Source organism: Drosophila grimshawi, unplaced genomic scaffold, assembly GCF_018153295.1.
Source record: "Drosophila grimshawi isolate 15287-2541.00 unplaced genomic scaffold, ASM1815329v1 contig_1367, whole genome shotgun sequence".
Lineage (NCBI taxonomy): Eukaryota > Metazoa > Arthropoda > Insecta > Diptera > Drosophilidae > Drosophila > Drosophila grimshawi.
In genome coordinates, this window is record NW_025062889.1 from 6439792 (window position 1) to 6458098 (window position 18307).

Here is an 18307-nt window from a genome sequence, read left to right on the forward strand (position 1 = left end):
ATTCAATGATTAACATCTCTCTTCCTTAGTTGGTGGCTCCGCAACGCATTGATTTTCTAGTGGAGGACAGCTACATCTATTGGTCCGATATACAACAGAATGAGATCTCCCGTGCGGGCATATCTAGTGGTCTGATTGAGCCGATTATCAATACGAACATTGAGAAGCCTTATGGCTTTGCCATCGATTGGATAGCCAGGCACATGTATTTCTCCTCGGGCCAAATCGTCTGCACCATTCTCGCAAGCACTCTGCAGGGTGAATTCACAACGCACATTCACGAAAATTTGAATATGGTAGACAGCATCGCCTTGGATCCAGCCAAGTAAATAGCTTTGAATAACATGGCACATGCAGTTCACAATTCTTATTTGCTTATCTGGTATTCAATTTACAGTGGCAAAATGTATTGGATACATTCTACACACGATTCATCGCTGTGGCAGCTGGAGCAATCGAATCTTGATGGATCGGAACGTTTTGTTATACACACGCACAACGACAGCATGCAAAGTTTGACCATGGACTTTGACTCGCAGCGCTTGTATTATTCCTATGATAACTCGGGCATCGCCTATTATGATATACCCAAAAATGAAACGCATCGGGTGTTGGTGGCCAGCCAAATTACATCGATCAACTCGCTAACTGTGTACAATGGTAGCATATATTTTCCAGAAAATATCCAGAGCGTCATCATGCATTGCGAGAAGGAGCAGTGCCTGAATATGTCATTCCTGCGAGTTAACACAAGTATGTAGAGTAGAGGTTTCCATTTGTATATTTTAATTTGTTAATTAATTTTTAATTTCGCCTATTCAGAGAGTATTCAGAGCATGAAAATGTTCTATGCGGATGCCCAAACTGGAACGAACACTTGCGCTGGACCTATGCGTGGAGGCTGTGAGCATCTTTGCCTATCCATATCGCCCACGGAGCACGTTTGTCGCTGCGCCTTGGGCTATGATGTGGAACCGCATAATCCGACACGTTGCATACCACGCGCTGAGTTTATATTCTATTCGATTGATGTTATGCTGGGCGTGGAAATGATTGACCCCAGTGAACCGTTTGAGCCACCCAAACCGGTATGAAATGTGTTTGCTAAATTCTGAAATAACATTTATTAATACATCCTCAACTATTTTCGTAGGCTCTTGTTCCCATTTCCCGCATCAGCTCGGCAAGCTTCATTGAATATCATGCTGCCACGGATATGCTTTACTGGGGCGATAATGAATTGGGCACCATTTCGCGCGTGCGACGTGATGGTAGCCATCGTGATACCATATTGGAGGCCATCAATTTGGCTGGCCATAAGCAACATGATTGGCTCGGCGGCATTGCTATTGATTGGATCGCAGGCAACATTTACTGGAGCGATACGAAGCGCAATATCATTGAAGTAGCTCGTTTGGATGGCAGTCATCGATATGTCGTTGTCTCGAATGTGGAGAAACCGACTGCATTGGCTGTGGATCCCTTGCAGGGACTGCTTTTCTATGTCGCCCAGCAGCACATTGGACGCACCGGCCTGGATGGCAGTCAACCATTTGTGCTGGTCAATCAAACGAGTGCCAGTTGGGCGGTGAATAGTCTGATTGTTGACATGGATGCCACCAAGGTCTACTGGTGTGAAACATATCCCGACGCACTAATGAAAGTCGATTATGATGGCAACTTGCGGGAGCAGCTCTTAAATGATACGCACAGCAAGCCTGTGACGCTGGCCAAACTGGGCGATTATCTCTACTGGGCGGAGAACAAGTACAGTGAGGGTTCCATTCGGGTAGCACCGCTGACCAATCTCTCGCAATCGCAACTCATACTAAAAACGGAACAGGATCCCATCAGAGATTTGAAGATTTACTCCAAGCGCGTGCAGCACGGTAGCAATCCGTGTGCCCAGAATAATGCAGGATGTGAGCAATTGTGTCTGTTCAATGGGACCACTGCCATTTGCGCCTGTTCGCACAGTCGCCTCGCCGCCGATGGATTTAGCTGTGAACCTTATGAGAATTTCCTGCTGTTCAGCTATCGCAGCAACATCGAGAGCATTCACATGACGGAGCACGCCAACAAGAACTGGCCCGTCCAGCTAATATCGAATGCGACGCTAATGCGCAATGTGATTGCCATCAGTTATAACTATGAGGCACAGTTGGTTTACTACTCGGATGTGCAGCTGAGCACCATCAATCAGGTGCACTTCAATGGCAGCGATCAGCGTGTGCTCGTCACGCAGCAGGGACGCGTTGAGGGAATAGCCTTTGATATGGTCAACGAGCAACTCTTCTGGACCTCAAACAATGATGCAGCGATACGCAGTCTGGAGATGTTGCATCTATCGCCGCAGGCCGAACAGAATTTGCCGCATGTGCGGAATGTGCTGTCGCTGCAGAGCAAGGATAAACCGCGCGGTATTTCAGTGGAGCCATGCCTGGGCATGATCTACTGGACGAACTGGAACGAGCAGTCGCCAAGCATACAGCGTGCCTATCTCACTGGCTACGGCGTGGAGCGCATTATACGCACCGACATTAAAATGCCAAATGCCTTGACTTTGGACCTGGAACAGCAACAATTGTACTGGGCTGATGCACGTCTCGATAAGATTGAGCGTGCCAATTATGATGGCACTAATCGCGTGGTGCTCGCTCACACAACGCCTAAACATGCCTTTGCCATGGCCGTGTATGGTGATCTATTGTTCTGGACGGATTGGGTGCTGCACGCTGTGGTCCGTGCGAATAAATACACAGGCACCGATGTGCTGTTCCTGCGCGAGCATGTGGCTCGACCAATGGGCATTATAGCGGTGCAGAACAGCAGCATCAATTGCGATGCGAATCAGTGTAAAATATTGAATGGTCTCTGCGAGGATGTGTGCATCTTGAGCAAGAACGGTTTGGCCAGTTGTCATTGCACCCAGGGTGTCCTGGCGCCCGACGGACGGCGCTGCATTGCGCCCGTAAATACGAGTTGTGGCAAGTCTCAGTACAATTGCCATTCGGGCGAGTGTATACCCTTGGAGCTGACATGCGACAATGTGACGCATTGCTTGGATGGCTCCGATGAGCTACGCAATTATTGTGTGATCCGGCAGTGTCCCGATAACTATTTCATGTGCCAAAACCATCGTTGCATTGCGCAGGACCAGACCTGTGACGGTGTCCAGCAGTGTGGAGATGGTAGCGATGAGACGCCCCTGCTCTGCAAGTGCCAGCCGCAGCAATTCCGTTGCGGCAGCGGGGAGTGCATCTCGCGCAGCTACGTTTGCGACAATATGCGTGACTGTCGCGACTTCAGCGACGAGAAGAACTGCACTCAAAGGACCTGTGAGCAGGGCGACGCTCTGTTCGAGCACTGTGCGAATAGCAGCCTGTGTATTATGCCCTCGTTTCGATGCGATGGCGAACCGGATTGTCCCGATGGCACCGATGAGATTGGTTGCGGCAATTTAACACGCGCCACCTGCGAATTGGATCAGTTCCGTTGCTCGAATGGACACTGCATTGCTGGTACTTGGCGCTGTGATGGCGAGAACGATTGCATGGACGATGTCGGCGATAATGGCAGCGATGAGTTGAACTGCCGTTCCAGTTGCCAGGTTAATCAGTTTAGATGCGACAACGGCTGCATTCCCAGCAGCTGGCAGTGTGACGGTAAAAGCGATTGTGATGATGGCACAGACGAGGGCCCGCAGTGCCCAAATCGTCCGTGCCGCGCTCATCTGTTTCAGTGCAAGAGTTCCGGACGCTGCATACCACAGAAGTGGGTGTGCGACGGCGAACTGGACTGCCCCAGCAACGGGGATCAGGGCTCCGAGGATGAGGGACCACACTGTGGCGGCATTGCCCACATACCCGATTGCCAGCCACCCGCTTTCCTCTGCTCTAGTGGTAAGTTTTTCAGTTAAATGTTGGCTATATTTATACTTAAAACATAACTCATCTATTACAGGTCTGTGCATCGATTCGCATTATGTGTGCGATGGCGACGAGGATTGTCCCAGCGGCGATGACGAGTACGAGGGCTGTGAGCCCGTCTATCCGCTGCACGCCTGTCCAGGTGGTGTCCTTATGCATCAGTGCCAGGATGGCCTGTGCATCTTCAAAAACCAAACCTGCGATGGCAAGCCGGACTGCGGTGATGGCTCCGATGAGTTGGCCTCGCTCTGTGCTCACACCCGTGCCTGCAATGGTGCCGATGATTTTCGCTGCAAGAATGGGGCGTGCATCAGTGCGGATTTGTTGTGCGACAGGCGCAACGATTGCGGCGATTACTCGGATGAGGAGCACTGCAATGTGAATGAGTGCCTCATACCGGATATATGCGAGCACGAGTGCGAGGACAAGGTAGTGGGCTACAAGTGCCTATGTCGGCCCGGCTATAGGCTCTTGGCCAACAGCTTGCGTCTCTGCACAGATATTGATGAGTGCGATGAACACCAGCCGTGCTCGCAGATCTGCGTCAATACCTACGGCTCGTACAAGTGTCTGTGCGCCAAGGGCTATGAGTTGCGTGATCACCACACCTGCAAAGCAACAAGCAATGTGACCATGAAGCTCATCTTCTCCAATCGCTACTACATTCGTCAGGTGAATCACACCGGCAACGGCTCCATACTCATTCACTCCCTATCGAATGCGGTCGCCTTGGATTTCGACTGGGATAGCCAGTGTCTGTATTGGTCGGACGTGACCAGCACTGTGGGCACCATAAAACGCCATTGCCCGGCGGAGAACAAAACCCAAACGCTGCATCAGGCCATGCTTAAGAATCCGGATGGCCTCGCCGTGGATTGGGTGGCAAAGAATTTGTACTGGTGCGACAAGGGGCTGGATACCATTGAGGTTTCGCAGCTGGATGGCAAGTATCGGCGTGTGCTCATCAATGAACATCTGCGTGAGCCGCGTGGCATTGCCTTGGATCCGTACCAGCGGCACATCTATTGGTCCGATTGGGGCGACAATCCTCACATTGGCAAAGCCGGCATGGATGGCTCCCAGCCGCGCATGATAATACGCGAGAATCTGGGCTGGCCAAATGCGTTGACCATTAGCTTTGAGACGCAACAGATATTCTGGGGCGATGCCAGAGAGGACACAATATCGGTCAGTGATTTGGATGGCAAAAATACACGTCTATTGCTGGCGCGAAGCATTAATCCCAATTTGAATCTGCATCACATCTTTGCCATTGCCGTGTGGGAGGATCGGATCTATTGGTCCGACTGGGAGACAAAGTCCATTGAGTACTGCAACAAATACGATGGCCAGAACTGTTCCACACTGATCACGACCATACATAGACCCATGGATTTGCGTGTCTATCATCCGTATCGCCAGCAGCAGCCATTGAGCGGCAATCCCTGCTTGGCGGCCAACTGTTCCACACTGTGTTTGCTGTCGCCCGAGGCGCCCTACTATAAGTGCGCTTGTCCCAACAATTTTGTGCTCGCTGACGATGGCCGAACGTGTCGGGCCAATTGCACGGCGGCGCATTTTGAGTGTGTGAACACGTACAAATGTATACCGTTCTATTGGCGCTGTGATACGCAGGACGATTGCGGGGACGGCAGCGATGAGCCGGAGTCTTGCCCGCCCTTCAACTGCGAGCCGGGTCAGTATCAGTGCGGCAACAAGAAGTGCGTTCATCCCTCAAACATTTGTGATGGCCTCAATCAGTGCGGCGACAGCACGGATGAGCTCAACTGTGATAAGTTCACCTGTTTTGAGAACCAAATGAAGTGCGAAGCATCCGCAAATAGTTCGGCATTTTGTGTGGACAGCGTCAAGCGATGCGATGGCGTCAAGGATTGTCCCGCTGGCGAAGATGAGGCTGGCTGTACGCCACTCGTTTGCAAAAAGGATCAATTCCAGTGTGGCAACAATCGGTGCATGCCCTATGTCTGGGTGTGCGATGGCGACACTGATTGCCCCGACAAATCCGATGAGGCCAATTGCGAGCATGTCTCGTGTGGACCCAACGATTTTCAGTGAGTTCCTCAAATACTCTCTCTCGCTCTCTCTCTCTTCTGCTGAGATTATGGTAAACATGCTTCATTCATTCACAGATGCAACTCGGGTCGTTGCATACCACTGACATGGCGCTGCGACGACGAGGAGGATTGCCCCAATGGCGAAGATGAGCCGCCCAGTTGTCACACCTCGAAGGCCACCTGTGATCCCACTTACTTCAAGTGCAACAATTCCAAATGCATTCCAGGACGCTGGCGCTGTGATTACGAGAATGATTGCGGCGATGGCAGCGATGAGCTCAACTGCCAGATGCGCAACTGCTCTGAGAGCGAGTTCCGTTGCGGCACCGGCAAGTGCATCAAACACGATTTCCGCTGCGATGGTGAGATCCATTGCGATGATAGCAGCGACGAGATCAACTGCAACATCACCTGCAAGCCCAATCAGTTCAAATGCGCTGCATTTAACACATGCATCAACAAGTAAGTGTTTTATATCTAGTACAAGATTGAATTTCGAAATTATCGTTAAACTCTTTCAGACAATATCAATGTGATGGCGATGATGACTGTCCCGATGGCTCTGATGAGGTTAACTGTACGTGTCCGCCGGATCACTTCACCTGCGGCAATGGCAAGTGCATAATGTCGCGCTGGAAATGCGATGGCTGGGATGATTGTCTGGATGGCAGTGACGAGAGCTATGCCACCTGTGCCCATGCGCATTGTCACTACAACGCCTTCAAGTGTGCGAATCTGCTCTGCATACGCAAATCGGCGCTTTGCGACGGTGTCAACGATTGTGGCAAGAACGAGGATGAGTCGGATCAAGTGTGCGCCGCATTGCCCAAGTGTCGGCACGATCAGTTCCAGTGCGAGAACGATGATTGCATCTCGAAGAGCTTCCGCTGTGACGGGCAGTACAATTGCATTGATGGCTCCGATGAGATGAATTGCCAGCCGCCGGTTTGTGGTTTTGGCACTTGCTCACAGATTTGCATTGAGAAGAAGGCGGGGCACTACAACTGCAAGTGCACGACTGGTTATGAGAAGGGCGCGGCGAGGAATGCGACGTGTCTGGCATCGGGGCCGGATCAGATATTGCTGTTGGCCTCGGAGCAGGAGTTCCGTTTTATATTGCCCGCCAAGCAGGAGGGCACCACTGTTGTCGGTTTCTTCCAAACTGATAGCTTAAAGATTGATGTCTTTGACATACTCATCAGGCCAAAGGATACGCTGCTCTTCTGGATCGATTCGCATCACGGCAAAGTGCACACTATGAAAATTGCCACGCCCCATGTGGAGGGCAGTGGCGTACGTGTTCGTCGTGATCTTAAGGAACTGACTGCTTTCAATGTGAGTGTCGCAGTTGTTTTCCGCAAGCTTTCAACTTAATAAATATGTTATCTGTTTAGATTCCCGATCTGGACGATCCTAAGTCGTTGGCTGTGGATTGGATTACCCAAATGGTTTACATTATTGATTCACGTCACAATCAAATCATTGCCACTGATATTGAGGGCAAGAAGTACATCTCACTGGTATCCACCGGCATGAATCCCACGGATATTGTGCTGGAGCCTGAGTCGCGTGTGATGATCTGGTCGACTCTAGAGAATGGCATATTGGTTGCCTCGCTGGATGGCAGCAACAAGAAGAGCCTTGTCGAGCGGGATGTCGGCTGGCCAATTAGTCTCTCCATAGACTATCCAACGGGTCGCCTTTATTGGGCAGATTATCGCAAGGGCACAATTGAGACGTGCCGCCTGAATGGCAAGGATCGCAATGTGGTGCGACGCTTCGGCAATCGCGAGAAGCCGCAAAAGATTGATGTGTTTGAGGACTATCTGTACATCAAGTTGTACGATCAGAGCATCATTAAGATGAACAAGTTTGGCAATGATAACGGCACCTATTTGCTAAAGGGCTACCGATCCTCGGACATTGGCATTCTGCATCCAATGAAGCAGAATCGCAACAGTGAGTAGCAAATTTCTTTTGTCAAAACTGATTCGATTAAGATAAATATTAGTATTATATTTAAATTTGTTTCTGTCTTTCATTTTGTCTCTTTCAGTAAGCAATCCTTGCGGTAAGGATCCCTGCAAAGCATCGCGTGCTCTTTGCATACTCTCAACGGAATCAGCCAACGGTTACAGTTGCAAGTGCCCCAACGACTATGTGATGAGCGAGGGCATTTGCAAGGCGCACTCCGACATACCAAACTATTGTCCGTTGCTCTGTAATCTTGGCACGTGCCAGCTGGTGAATCATGTGCCCAAATGCATTTGTCAGCCGCAGTTTGAAGGTGAGCTGTGCGAGCACTATCGCTGCTCTGGCTACTGCCTCAACTATGGATTGTGTACGGTGGCGCCACAGTTGCCTGGTCTGCAGGATCCACCGCCACTTAAGTGCACATGTCCGCCCAACTGGTCGGGAGCACGTTGCGAGACTTCGGTGTCGGATTGCCAGAGCCGTTGCCATAATGGCGGCGCGTGTCTCGTCTCCGACACGGAGGGCATGAAGTGCAGTTGCCCGGACATGTATGTGGGTGATCAATGCGAACACTGCCTGAATCTGACCTGTGAGAATGGCGGCATTTGCCGCGAGACAATCACAGGCGCACCACAATGCGAGTGCCCCGATGGATATACGGGCAAGCGTTGCGAGATCAACGAATGCGCTGATTTCTGCAAAAACGGCGGCACATGCAGCATCGGCGCCAAGGGACAACGCCAGTGCAAGTGCCCCAGCGGCTACTACGGAGAGCACTGTGAAGCCAATTCCTGTCGCGATTTTTGCCAGAATGGCGGCACCTGCACGGATCGTGGACATCGCTTGACCTGCACCTGTCCAACCCGCTACATTGGCGATCGCTGCGAATCGGATCTGTGCAAAACCTCGAATCCACCACGCTTCTGTGATGTCTCTCAGCTGCCGTCGCGCAATCCCTGCACGGGCATCATTTGCCAGAACTCGGGCACCTGCCACGTAATCAAGGGCGTTGCCATGTGCAACTGCACAGATCAGTGGAACGGCGAGTTTTGTACTCTGCCGGTGGGCGATAATAATCCCTGTGTGCGCTATTGTGCCAATGGTGGCGTCTGCCACCTCAATGTGTATTCCCTGCCCCATTGCACCTGCATTGGCGAGTGGCAGGGCGATTATTGTGAGTTGCCACCGCATTGTGTCGGTGAGTGTAGCGTCTGTCGAACGGGCAGCTCCATCAATGAGTGCTTGTGCGACAACAAGCGAGTGGTGCCCTGTCTCGCTGAGAGCGCTGTCGCCTTGAATGGCGAACAGGATCAGATGGATTCAGCCAGTTGGGTCTCGGTGCTGGCCGTGGTCTTAGCAATAGCCACATTGCTAGTGGCACTCTTTGGCGGTGCAGTTTATTTGCTCAAGTAAGTTTGCAAAGTTTACTTTCACAGCTTGTTGGAAATAAACTAAACTAACATTTTCATGCAGAAAACATCGCATTGCGCAACCATTTACACATGCTCGTCTCACGGACAATGTGGAGATCATGCTAACCAATCCAATGTACCGAGGCGATGTCGATGAGGCGCCGCCCTTCGCACATGAGGATGATAAGGTACTGAAAATCTCACTATTAAATGTGCAGCAACTAAGCCAACATTTTGCATTCTTGCAGGGCAACTTTGCAAATCCCGTATATGAATCGATGTATGCGGATGCGATTGCGGAGCCGGCGAGTGCGGAAATAGCGCACAGCACGGCGCCGGATGAGAGGAAGGGATTGCTACAGCATACGCATGACGAGACGCATACGCCGGACATACTCTGATGATTAAGTCGTGTTAGCCAGGATCGCGAGCTGTGCTAAGCGCACTCACAGATTGTACACTAAACACACACACGCACACACGTTATCAAGCATCACATTTAAATCCAAATCCAAACCGACTTCAACACGAACAATGGACTGATAGCGTAGCCATATTACGAATTTTGTAAACGTTTTTTATACATTTTGTTTCCCTAATTGTTTATTTTTTTTTTTGTGGGGTAATAGTGGGAAATGGGAGGGAGAATGGTAGTCGAGGAGTGTGTGCCCATCCAAAGAGCGCTGAACCTAATTTGCAACTGGGGCACCTCCTTGCTTCATGCGTAATGTCCTTAAGAATGATGTCCTTATACTCTAACTTGTAAACACTTCTTGTCATATTATTCGTTTAAGCGCCTTTTATTATTGTCGCAAAGTTTACAAAAATTTGCCTTCCTTACATAATGATTTAATTTTATAAAACAACAACAAAACGCATTTGTAAATTTTGTAGTTCGTAGACTTAGTTAAATATCACGCAAACACAAAAACAATTTTTGTAAATATTTTATAAATTGAACGCCCAAATGGCAGCCTAGTTAACATTTCAAATATGCACTAAACATTTTGCCGATTAGTGAAAAATATTAATATATATATAAAACAAAAACAAAAACATACAATTAGCAAACTCGTGTTTTTCAATTGACCAAAAATCGTTGAAAAATAATTTACTAAGCATACACAAATTATAACGCACAACAAACCGAAACAGAAAAGAAAAACGACAAAAAATGATATAACGAACAAATTTGCATATAATACAGTTAAGTACATTCAAAACATATGTGTATTCAGATATATACATATATCTAAATATATATAAATAAACACTTAGTTTGTCCCTTTTAAGAGCAATCGAACGAAAACTGATTTCCTGTAAAAAATGATAATGCTCAGACGAAAGCCAAATTTTAACATTTACAATGTAAAAACTTAACAACTATACACAATTAAATGATGTATGAATGTAAAGCAATGTGCAATACGTTAGTTAAACGTATTAAGTATATTTAACAATATACGTGCACAAAATAAATTCGAAAGCAATTGTAAAAATAAATAAAAAAAAATACAAAAACTAAAACTAAAAATTTGAACCATTTTCAGAAACTACCATGATTCGTTACTAATGATTCAAACGAGTTCTTTTGCCTATTACTATGTTTTCATAAACACAATGATTTTGTTAACATTTTCTATATTTTTATTACGTCATCCCCACAAATTTTGCCATATGGCGTTTGGTTACCTTTGAAAAAATCTCGACATGCAGCGGAAGTAACTTTCAATTTTCTTTGCTCGACCTTTTTAACCTTTTTTTTTTGGTGAGGCGTCTGCTTGAAAAGGGGAAATGAGTCTTGGAAAATCGAAAGTAATTTGTTTCCTATTTCGTGCCACAAAAAGGATATGCGTCATAGAACAATTTGTATGCACTCAAAATTCAATTTTTTCATTTCCCCAATTTCTCACTGCGGCTCAAGTGCACGACACGTGGGCACTTCCGTTTACAAATTTGTGAGGCGTATCCCTAAAGGACCCTATTAACCCCATGGAGCCCAGTTCGTGGTGCCTGGGAACATTTTCTGATTATCTTTCAACTGATTTCGTGCCGGTTATTACGCAAAACTGCGTTCTTGCCGCTGTCTCACGCATATTTACTGTGGGTTATTGATAGGAGATCCTATATGCATTTTGAGATGCACTTGTTGGCCACAGGATCCGTGCAACACGGCTATCAGGGCCCATTCACAGGCAGCAGCCATTGGGTCGTGTGAAAATGCAAGCGATTTGAATTTTTGCTTGCCACAGGTAGTCGGTGGCATGCATTTCATCCTTTGCTGTGGCAGAAAGGATCGCATTCGGTATATTTTAAATCTGTGTGTTTGTGTGTGGGAGAATTCCTGTTAAACACTGCATGACTTTGTTTGTTTATTTGCGAGGATATCTCTATTATAATACAAACGAGATTTCTGGGTTTAAGCCGAAACTTAACTGTGGGAAAATGAAAATTGGTAACAAGTTAATGGCTATTAAAATGGCAAGAGTGTATTACTGACAAATGCAAAAGGATATGCGAATTTGAAATTAGTTTTTTAGTAGTTTAGAAAATTTAAGTGCGCTTTTCTCATTGCGCAATGGAAACCTGAAATTCTGCAAAGTTTGCTCACAATTGGGAACACTATTATCATTTGAAACTGAGCATTTGTTCAGCTGGGCCGGCCCACTTGGAGGCCACAATTGATGCAACTAGTATTTTGGGCTATTAATTAGACCAAATGAATCTCAATGCCAGCACAAAAAGATTCCCATTCCCACCGAGGCACACCGAGGAAAACGAAATCAAAAGTAAAAACAAAAGTGATAAACCGTAACGAAGTGCACAGGAATTTCACATACACACACAAATAGACAAACACAACATACACACACACACACACACACACACACACACACTGAGAGAATCCCAAGATGCCGACACACAATTCGAGGAGGCCCAGCATCAAATCACAGCAAACAGAGACAAAGAAAAAGGATCCACAGAACAAGTGCAACGCAAACAGGCAACCACAAAGCAAACAGCGAGGCGAGCACAGATAAAAGATCGTCGAGGATGTGTGTGTTTGCCAGTGTGTGTGTGTGTGTGTGTGTGGGAACACAACGAAACAAGTGCAACGGTATTTGGAGACTGCAAAAGGATAATAGCGCTAAAGGGAAATGAAAATTATGATAATTTAGTTCTTTCTCACAGCAGATCGGGTAACCAATGTGTCGATATGATTGAGTGTGGGAAGTTCGCGGAGTTCGTCTTCGTTCAGAGACGATGGACGAAGGACGAAGGGCGAAAGAAGCTGAGCGGAGAGTTGAGAGTTGAGAGGGCGTCGCCAAGTTTGATGTTTGTGTCGCTCGACAGCCACACGCAAGGCAGTCGCAGGACATGGGGTCCCATTCTTGGCGGAAGTTATTACGGAAGTGAGTTAAATTGATCGAAAGGAAAAAGGATGTAAATCAATTTATTGAAATCAAAATTTATTCAAGCACTTTTACTTTGGTTTCTCCACATGCTGTGTATACCCAAAGAGCTCCTTCAGCATACCATAGATAATCATTTGTCGCGTCACTTCCGGCTCGTACTTCATATAGTCCTTGAGGCGATGCTGCTTATAGAGACGATCCAGTAGTTCGTAGAGCTCTATTTCAAGAGCACGAAATGATATCTCCATCTCAGGTGTATGAGTGCCCGAGAGCAGAGCTTGCATATAGATGTTGCTGATCGTATCCAGTGCCACATCCAAGGAGTTGAGTATATTATCCTCTGGATTCTGCAGCAGCTGTGCCGATCCTGTGAGCTTCGGTGATTCGCGATATTCATTGGCAACGATCAGCGGCGAGAAGGATATCAGCAAGGACATCAGCAAGAGCTGAGAAAAAACTAATTTCACTTGCATGGCAGGACTTTTTAAAGGATTACTTTCGCTTAAAACTTTATCGGGACACGCCTATTCAGCTTGTTCAGCTGAAGATCACTGCGTGCTCTGTTGCAATAACTTTCGTGCGAACTGTGTGTAAAATGATGTCGGCAAAAGTCAAAACTCGGCTCTTTAAATAGTAATTGCGGGTTATCAATTCAGTGAATCGCTGACTATATAGCATACAAGGTAACTTCCGCCAAATAGATTATGCTATCAGCGCAAATTTATGCAAGTCTCAGCTTCCGTTCGGTGGGTTCAAGCTCTGGTGGGTCAATGCAATTAATTGACTCTAAAAATAATTCGTACTCAGAGAGAAAAATCAGGCAGTTTGTAATCAAAATACTACTTTAATGTACTTGAATAAAGTCGGAATATTTGGAATCTATTCTCAGTCCGATTAGTAAATTGCCAACCGTTCATTTAAATCATTTTATAGAGCACAGTTTTTCTGTCTGTGTAGTTTTCCCGTTTTCAAAAAAATGCAATTAAATTTGTTGCTTGTTTTGAAAGCATTATATTTATTATTTTTTCACTCATTGTTCAGTTGGCGTCAACTTCATATTTTCATTTTAATATTAATAACCTCTACGAAAGAACCTTAGTTTAAAACATGAAAAACTTGAATCTATAATCTACATAACTTAGTTAAAAACTCGTGTATTCTGAATAATAATACTAGTGTAATAAAGAACTTTAAATATTTTTGAAGAATGGTACTAAAATACATAATAATCATAGTCATAATAATAATAATAATAGCTTAAAAATGATTACAAATTATACAAAAAAATTATACAAAAAATATACACACGCATAAATAATCACAGCTGAACTTAAAATTGAAGAAAGCGGAAAACATGAGAAATAAACTTAATGAACTAAAGCATTGTTTTGTTTTTATAAATTGCAGTGAAAATAAATTAACAAATTTAGGAAATGGAGAAAAACTTAACATAAATAAAATATATTAAAGAGGATATTTTATGCTGCTGCTGCTGGTTGCAAGGTTGCTGGCTTTTCCTCACCAGGGCCGCCAGGCGGAGCTGTTCTTCTCGATGGCAGCGGCCAGGAATTTCTTAGACGAGGGTTGTTCGTCCGATAACGAACAATCGCTAGAATCGGCCTGATCTTGTTGCAGCTGCTCCTTCTCACGATCCCGCTTCTGACGCCGGCTCTCCTTGCCGCTGGTGGAGCTCACTTGCTGCTGTTGCAGGTGATGGGCGACCAGGGAACCGGCGCTGCTATCATGACTGCCACTACTCAGGTTCAGGGAGCCGCTCGTGTTGAACGATGTCTCCGCCGATGTCGGTGGTGGCGTGGAAAACACTCCAGCGAAGCTGTGCTGCTTGGCCAGCGCAAGCTCGGCCTGAACATTAGTTGGCGAGGCGGCGCGAGATTCATCGCCCTGGCTCTGGCTGGAGATGGAGGAAATGGGACTCAGTGGCGGACTGCTGGTTGTCGTCTTGGTGCTCACTGCGACCGCTGTGCCAGCTGCTGGAGCTGTCGGCTTGTTGAATGCACTCAGCCGGAAACTTTGCGCATAATCACTTAAATGTGTGGGATTCGCAATGTTCGCCAAGGCGGCACTCGCTGCCGTTCCTGGCCAGACAAATGGCGCCGGAGCTGCTGCTGCTCCTGCCACTGTTGCTGCTGTTGTAGTTGTGGCTGTTGCTGTGTTGGGCATTATTAGCGCAAATTCGCCAGAGGGCAGGCGGGATGGTATCAGCTGGAGACCACCCATTTGGATGGCTGGAGCTGCTGCAGTGATGCCCTCCCGGCTACCGCTGTTGTTGTTGTTGTTGGTGTTGTTGTTAAGGTCCTGCGGCAGTGAGGGGAACAAAGGTGCTGCAGTGCCTGGAAACATTGTGGCTGGCAGCTGACCACGATATCCATTGTTGAAGTTGCTCATCGATCCAATTTGCTCGAGACTGTTTGCACAGTTGTTCAAATGGGCGCTGAGACGTTGACGCACTCCTGGCTCAATGCCATCCATTTGGCTGACATAGCGATTGACTTCCTCGGCGCACTCGACGAACCCCGTCTTGAACTTGTGCACCACACCAGGATCCGTCTGGATGGCCATATTGAGCTGCTGGCGCTGCACCGACTGCAAATGCTTCACCGTCATCTCGAGTATGTCGGCCTTCTCCAGTTTGGTATGTCGCGCTGGCTAAAAACGGTTGAAGAACACAAAACAGATAATGATGAGCTGGGAGTTTAAGTTCTTGTTCTTGTTGTTGTTGGGTGTCGCTTTTGGCCAGGCTGCTAAAAGTGGATAACAACTAAAGCAGAAGCCGCCCGGCTAATTGTTTTCGTGCACTGGCCAGCGGACCGAGCTCAGCCTCGCAGCGACCCTCTCAGGCACAGGGCCCTACAACAAGTCCAATGCATGGGAACAAGTGGAACACGTAAGCGAGCAGCCACAAACGTGCAAAGACGCCCAAATACCCTGTAAATGGCGTGCACTGCTAACGAGCATACAGTGATTAATCGAAATTTGTAAATTCTATTCTATTTTGAAGTGTTCCATAATTGGGCTAATTGAATTGAAATTAGAAATATCTTTCTAAGCAACCACAAATTGGTGAGTTTCCCAACAACACCACCCACAACCTAAATGCCCGATTGCAAGCCGTGCAGCTATAGGGCATAAAAAGTGAATGATGCAGAGGCTCGAGCACGTTTCTTGCTTCAGATGTCCAACTATTTGTAATCTACCTCTTTGTTTCTGTTCTACAGTCCACTTCAGTGAATCTCACACGCCCCAAAAGCGGAGCCGACCACTAAGCTCCTCTCTCTCTCTCTCGCTCACCTGCTCTCTGTATCCCACTGACCAGCCAGATACATATAGAGTGTGAAGACTGAAAGAGAGAGAGAGGGAGAGAAAGACTTGGCACTTCTTCTGCTGCTGCCGCTGCCGCTGCTTACTGCTGGCTGGGCTGCATATTTTGCAAAAGTTTCCCACGCAGGTCGCCCGGTTCGGTGCCCCGCCCGCTTCTTCTGCTGCTGCTTGTCTTCTTGTCATGTCTGCATCTTTTGTTTACTTTTGCTTTTTCTTCAATGTCTTTCTTATTTGATTTTTGGTCGTTGCCTTCAGAATTCTGCTACACTGGCGTCGGACTTGGCATCGGCATCGGCATCAGCGTCGGCGTCGGCGTTTTCGCTTCGCTCTTCTAGCTCATCATTTTTTTATGTCTGTTTTCTGTTTTTTTTTTTGTGTGTTTCTCACAGCAGGATTCGCTGGTGGCTCCTGTGGAAACAGGTTTGGCTGTCTCTGTTTGCTGTCTGAGATTTCTGCGTAATTTCTCGACTTGTTAACACTTTTGGTCTGTCTGACCGACTCGCCATCGCCATCGACATCGTCGTCGTCATTGTCGGCGCTCTCTTGTAATGATCATCAATAAAATTTAATACTCAATTAAACTGTTGACTCGATTTTTGTTGTTTTTTTTTTGTGTCTGTTTGTCCGTCTTCATGTCTGTCCGTCTCTCGTAGGAGTCTTGTATATCCTTTTGTACTTTCGCCGACGCCAGACACTTGAACATTTTCGAGTTTCTCAAATTTATGTGTTTTATGACACCATTTATAAGGAAAGTGAGCCTATCGCGAACCTAGTTTCTAAATCACTGCTTTGGCTTTTGGGGGCTGGCTCTCCCTTTTTTTCTGTCTGATTGCTTCTTTTTATTGTTTTTTTTTTAAAGGATACTTACGTCTTTCTTCATCGCTTCCAGGATAAGCGATTTGAGCTCATTTAAACAGTGATTTATACGGGCTCGACGACGTTTCTCCATTATAGGTTTGTTAGTCTGTAAAACAAAATTACAAAAATTGTTTACATTGTTTTCTTTGCCTCAATTTTTTAAATATTTATCTCCATAATAATTAGATATGCAGCATTAAAATGAACAAGATTTAATGACAATTTCTTATTTGAAAGCAGTTTTTAAAAGTTATATCATATTTTTTGCTGATCATAAAATATAACTGATTCAAATCAGCTCAGCAAAATTCTCGATAAATTTTGAGTAAGATGACTTTTTTTTGCAAACCTCTCAACACTTTCCATATCTTAGCCTTATCATTGACTAGCGGCTTAAAGCTCACCTTTCTTAGTTCCGCCTTGGATAGACCATTTGGGTTGGACATGCGTCCATTGCTGCCATAGCTATCGCTATAACCATTGGAGCAGTCGAAATCATCATCCGAGTTTAGATCGTGTTTGTAATCCATTTTGGTATAATTTAATTTGTATGTAATCCGAAATGTGTAATCCAATAGAAGGCCAAATTAGATGCTTTTTAACACACAACACAACAGAATTTCACAACACAAATGCTTTGGTTGAAGTACGAATTGAAGTGTCAACAAATAAGTATTGCACGTACTTTGATTTTGCAAATGTCCGAACAGATAAAACTTAACAAATTGTTACGCGTTTTCGAGTTTTAGTGCATTTGGGAGAGTTTTGCGATTTGATTGTGGGTAGACGACTGCGTTTCAGGACGAGCGGCAGACAACCGCGCACACGGAACGCTAAAAGGATACTGATCCTCGTTGCGGCGAGCGCGTTGACTAAAAACGATACGCGACGAAGGCAAAACGAGTCCCACGAGTCGACGCGCTTACCTGAGCAGCGACGACGACGACGCAGACGCAGGCGCTGGCGCAGGTAGCCATCGTGAGAGCGAGCAGATCGTACGCTCAGCAGCGCATTTGGGGTGGTTATGCAGACGCCGACAACAAATTCCAGAGCAGGCAACCAACGCTCAACTCACACTCAAAGCACTCAAGTGTTGAGTGAGTGAGCGACTAGACTCAACAGAGTTGTCAAATGCACTCAAATTTCCACACTCAACAATACAAAGTTGATATGAAAAGCTTAAATGGGTGGTTGCAATTTTAAATATTACAAACATTCTATTATTATCAACAGTTATTGATTTATTTAAAACATTCATAAATATTTATAAGAAATCGCAATATATTTCCTTATACACATGAGAT

General features: G+C 46.4%; 3 protein-coding genes across 4 annotated transcripts in view; 1 reads left to right on the forward strand and 2 right to left on the reverse strand.

Moving 5' to 3' along the window:
• The window catches only part of LOC6559056 (low-density lipoprotein receptor-related protein 1), a 55063-nt gene extending 44181 nt beyond the window's left edge, over positions 1 to 10882 (forward strand). The window contains exons 11-21 of one of the 2 annotated variants that reach the window (XM_001985886.2): positions 30 to 325; positions 398 to 753; positions 823 to 1088; positions 1154 to 3902; positions 3964 to 6001; positions 6080 to 6466; positions 6526 to 7339; positions 7399 to 7963; positions 8061 to 9387; positions 9452 to 9578; positions 9639 to 10882. In XM_001985886.2, coding sequence (XP_001985922.2) covers positions 30 to 325; positions 398 to 753; positions 823 to 1088; positions 1154 to 3902; positions 3964 to 6001; positions 6080 to 6466; positions 6526 to 7339; positions 7399 to 7963; positions 8061 to 9387; positions 9452 to 9578; positions 9639 to 9791 — 9078 coding nt within the window. In that variant the 3' untranslated portion in view covers positions 9792 to 10882. Of the gene's footprint in view, positions 1 to 29; positions 326 to 397; positions 754 to 822; positions 1089 to 1153; positions 3903 to 3963; positions 6002 to 6079; positions 6467 to 6525; positions 7340 to 7398; positions 7964 to 8060; positions 9388 to 9451 lie in introns of both variants that reach the window. The other variant, XM_032735185.1, reaches the window with a different exon arrangement.
• Positions 10883 to 12874: 1992 nt separating this feature from the next.
• On the reverse strand, positions 12875 to 13261 carry LOC6559041. The gene has a single exon (XM_001985887.2). The coding sequence runs from the start codon at positions 13241 to 13243 to the stop codon at positions 12875 to 12877; it is 369 nt and encodes a 122-aa protein (XP_001985923.1). The 5' UTR covers positions 13244 to 13261.
• A 919-nt stretch (positions 13262 to 14180) lies between these two features.
• On the reverse strand, positions 14181 to 17945 carry LOC6561289 (protein deadpan). The gene is made up of 3 exons (XM_001985888.2): positions 17408 to 17945; positions 17014 to 17109; positions 14181 to 15473 (listed from the first exon to the last, which is right to left on the reverse strand). Exons 1-3 carry the CDS (start codon positions 17531 to 17533, stop codon positions 14325 to 14327), a joined length of 1371 nt encoding a protein of 456 aa, XP_001985924.1. The 5' UTR covers positions 17534 to 17945; the 3' UTR covers positions 14181 to 14324.
• Between the last annotated feature and the right edge of the window lie 362 nt (positions 17946 to 18307).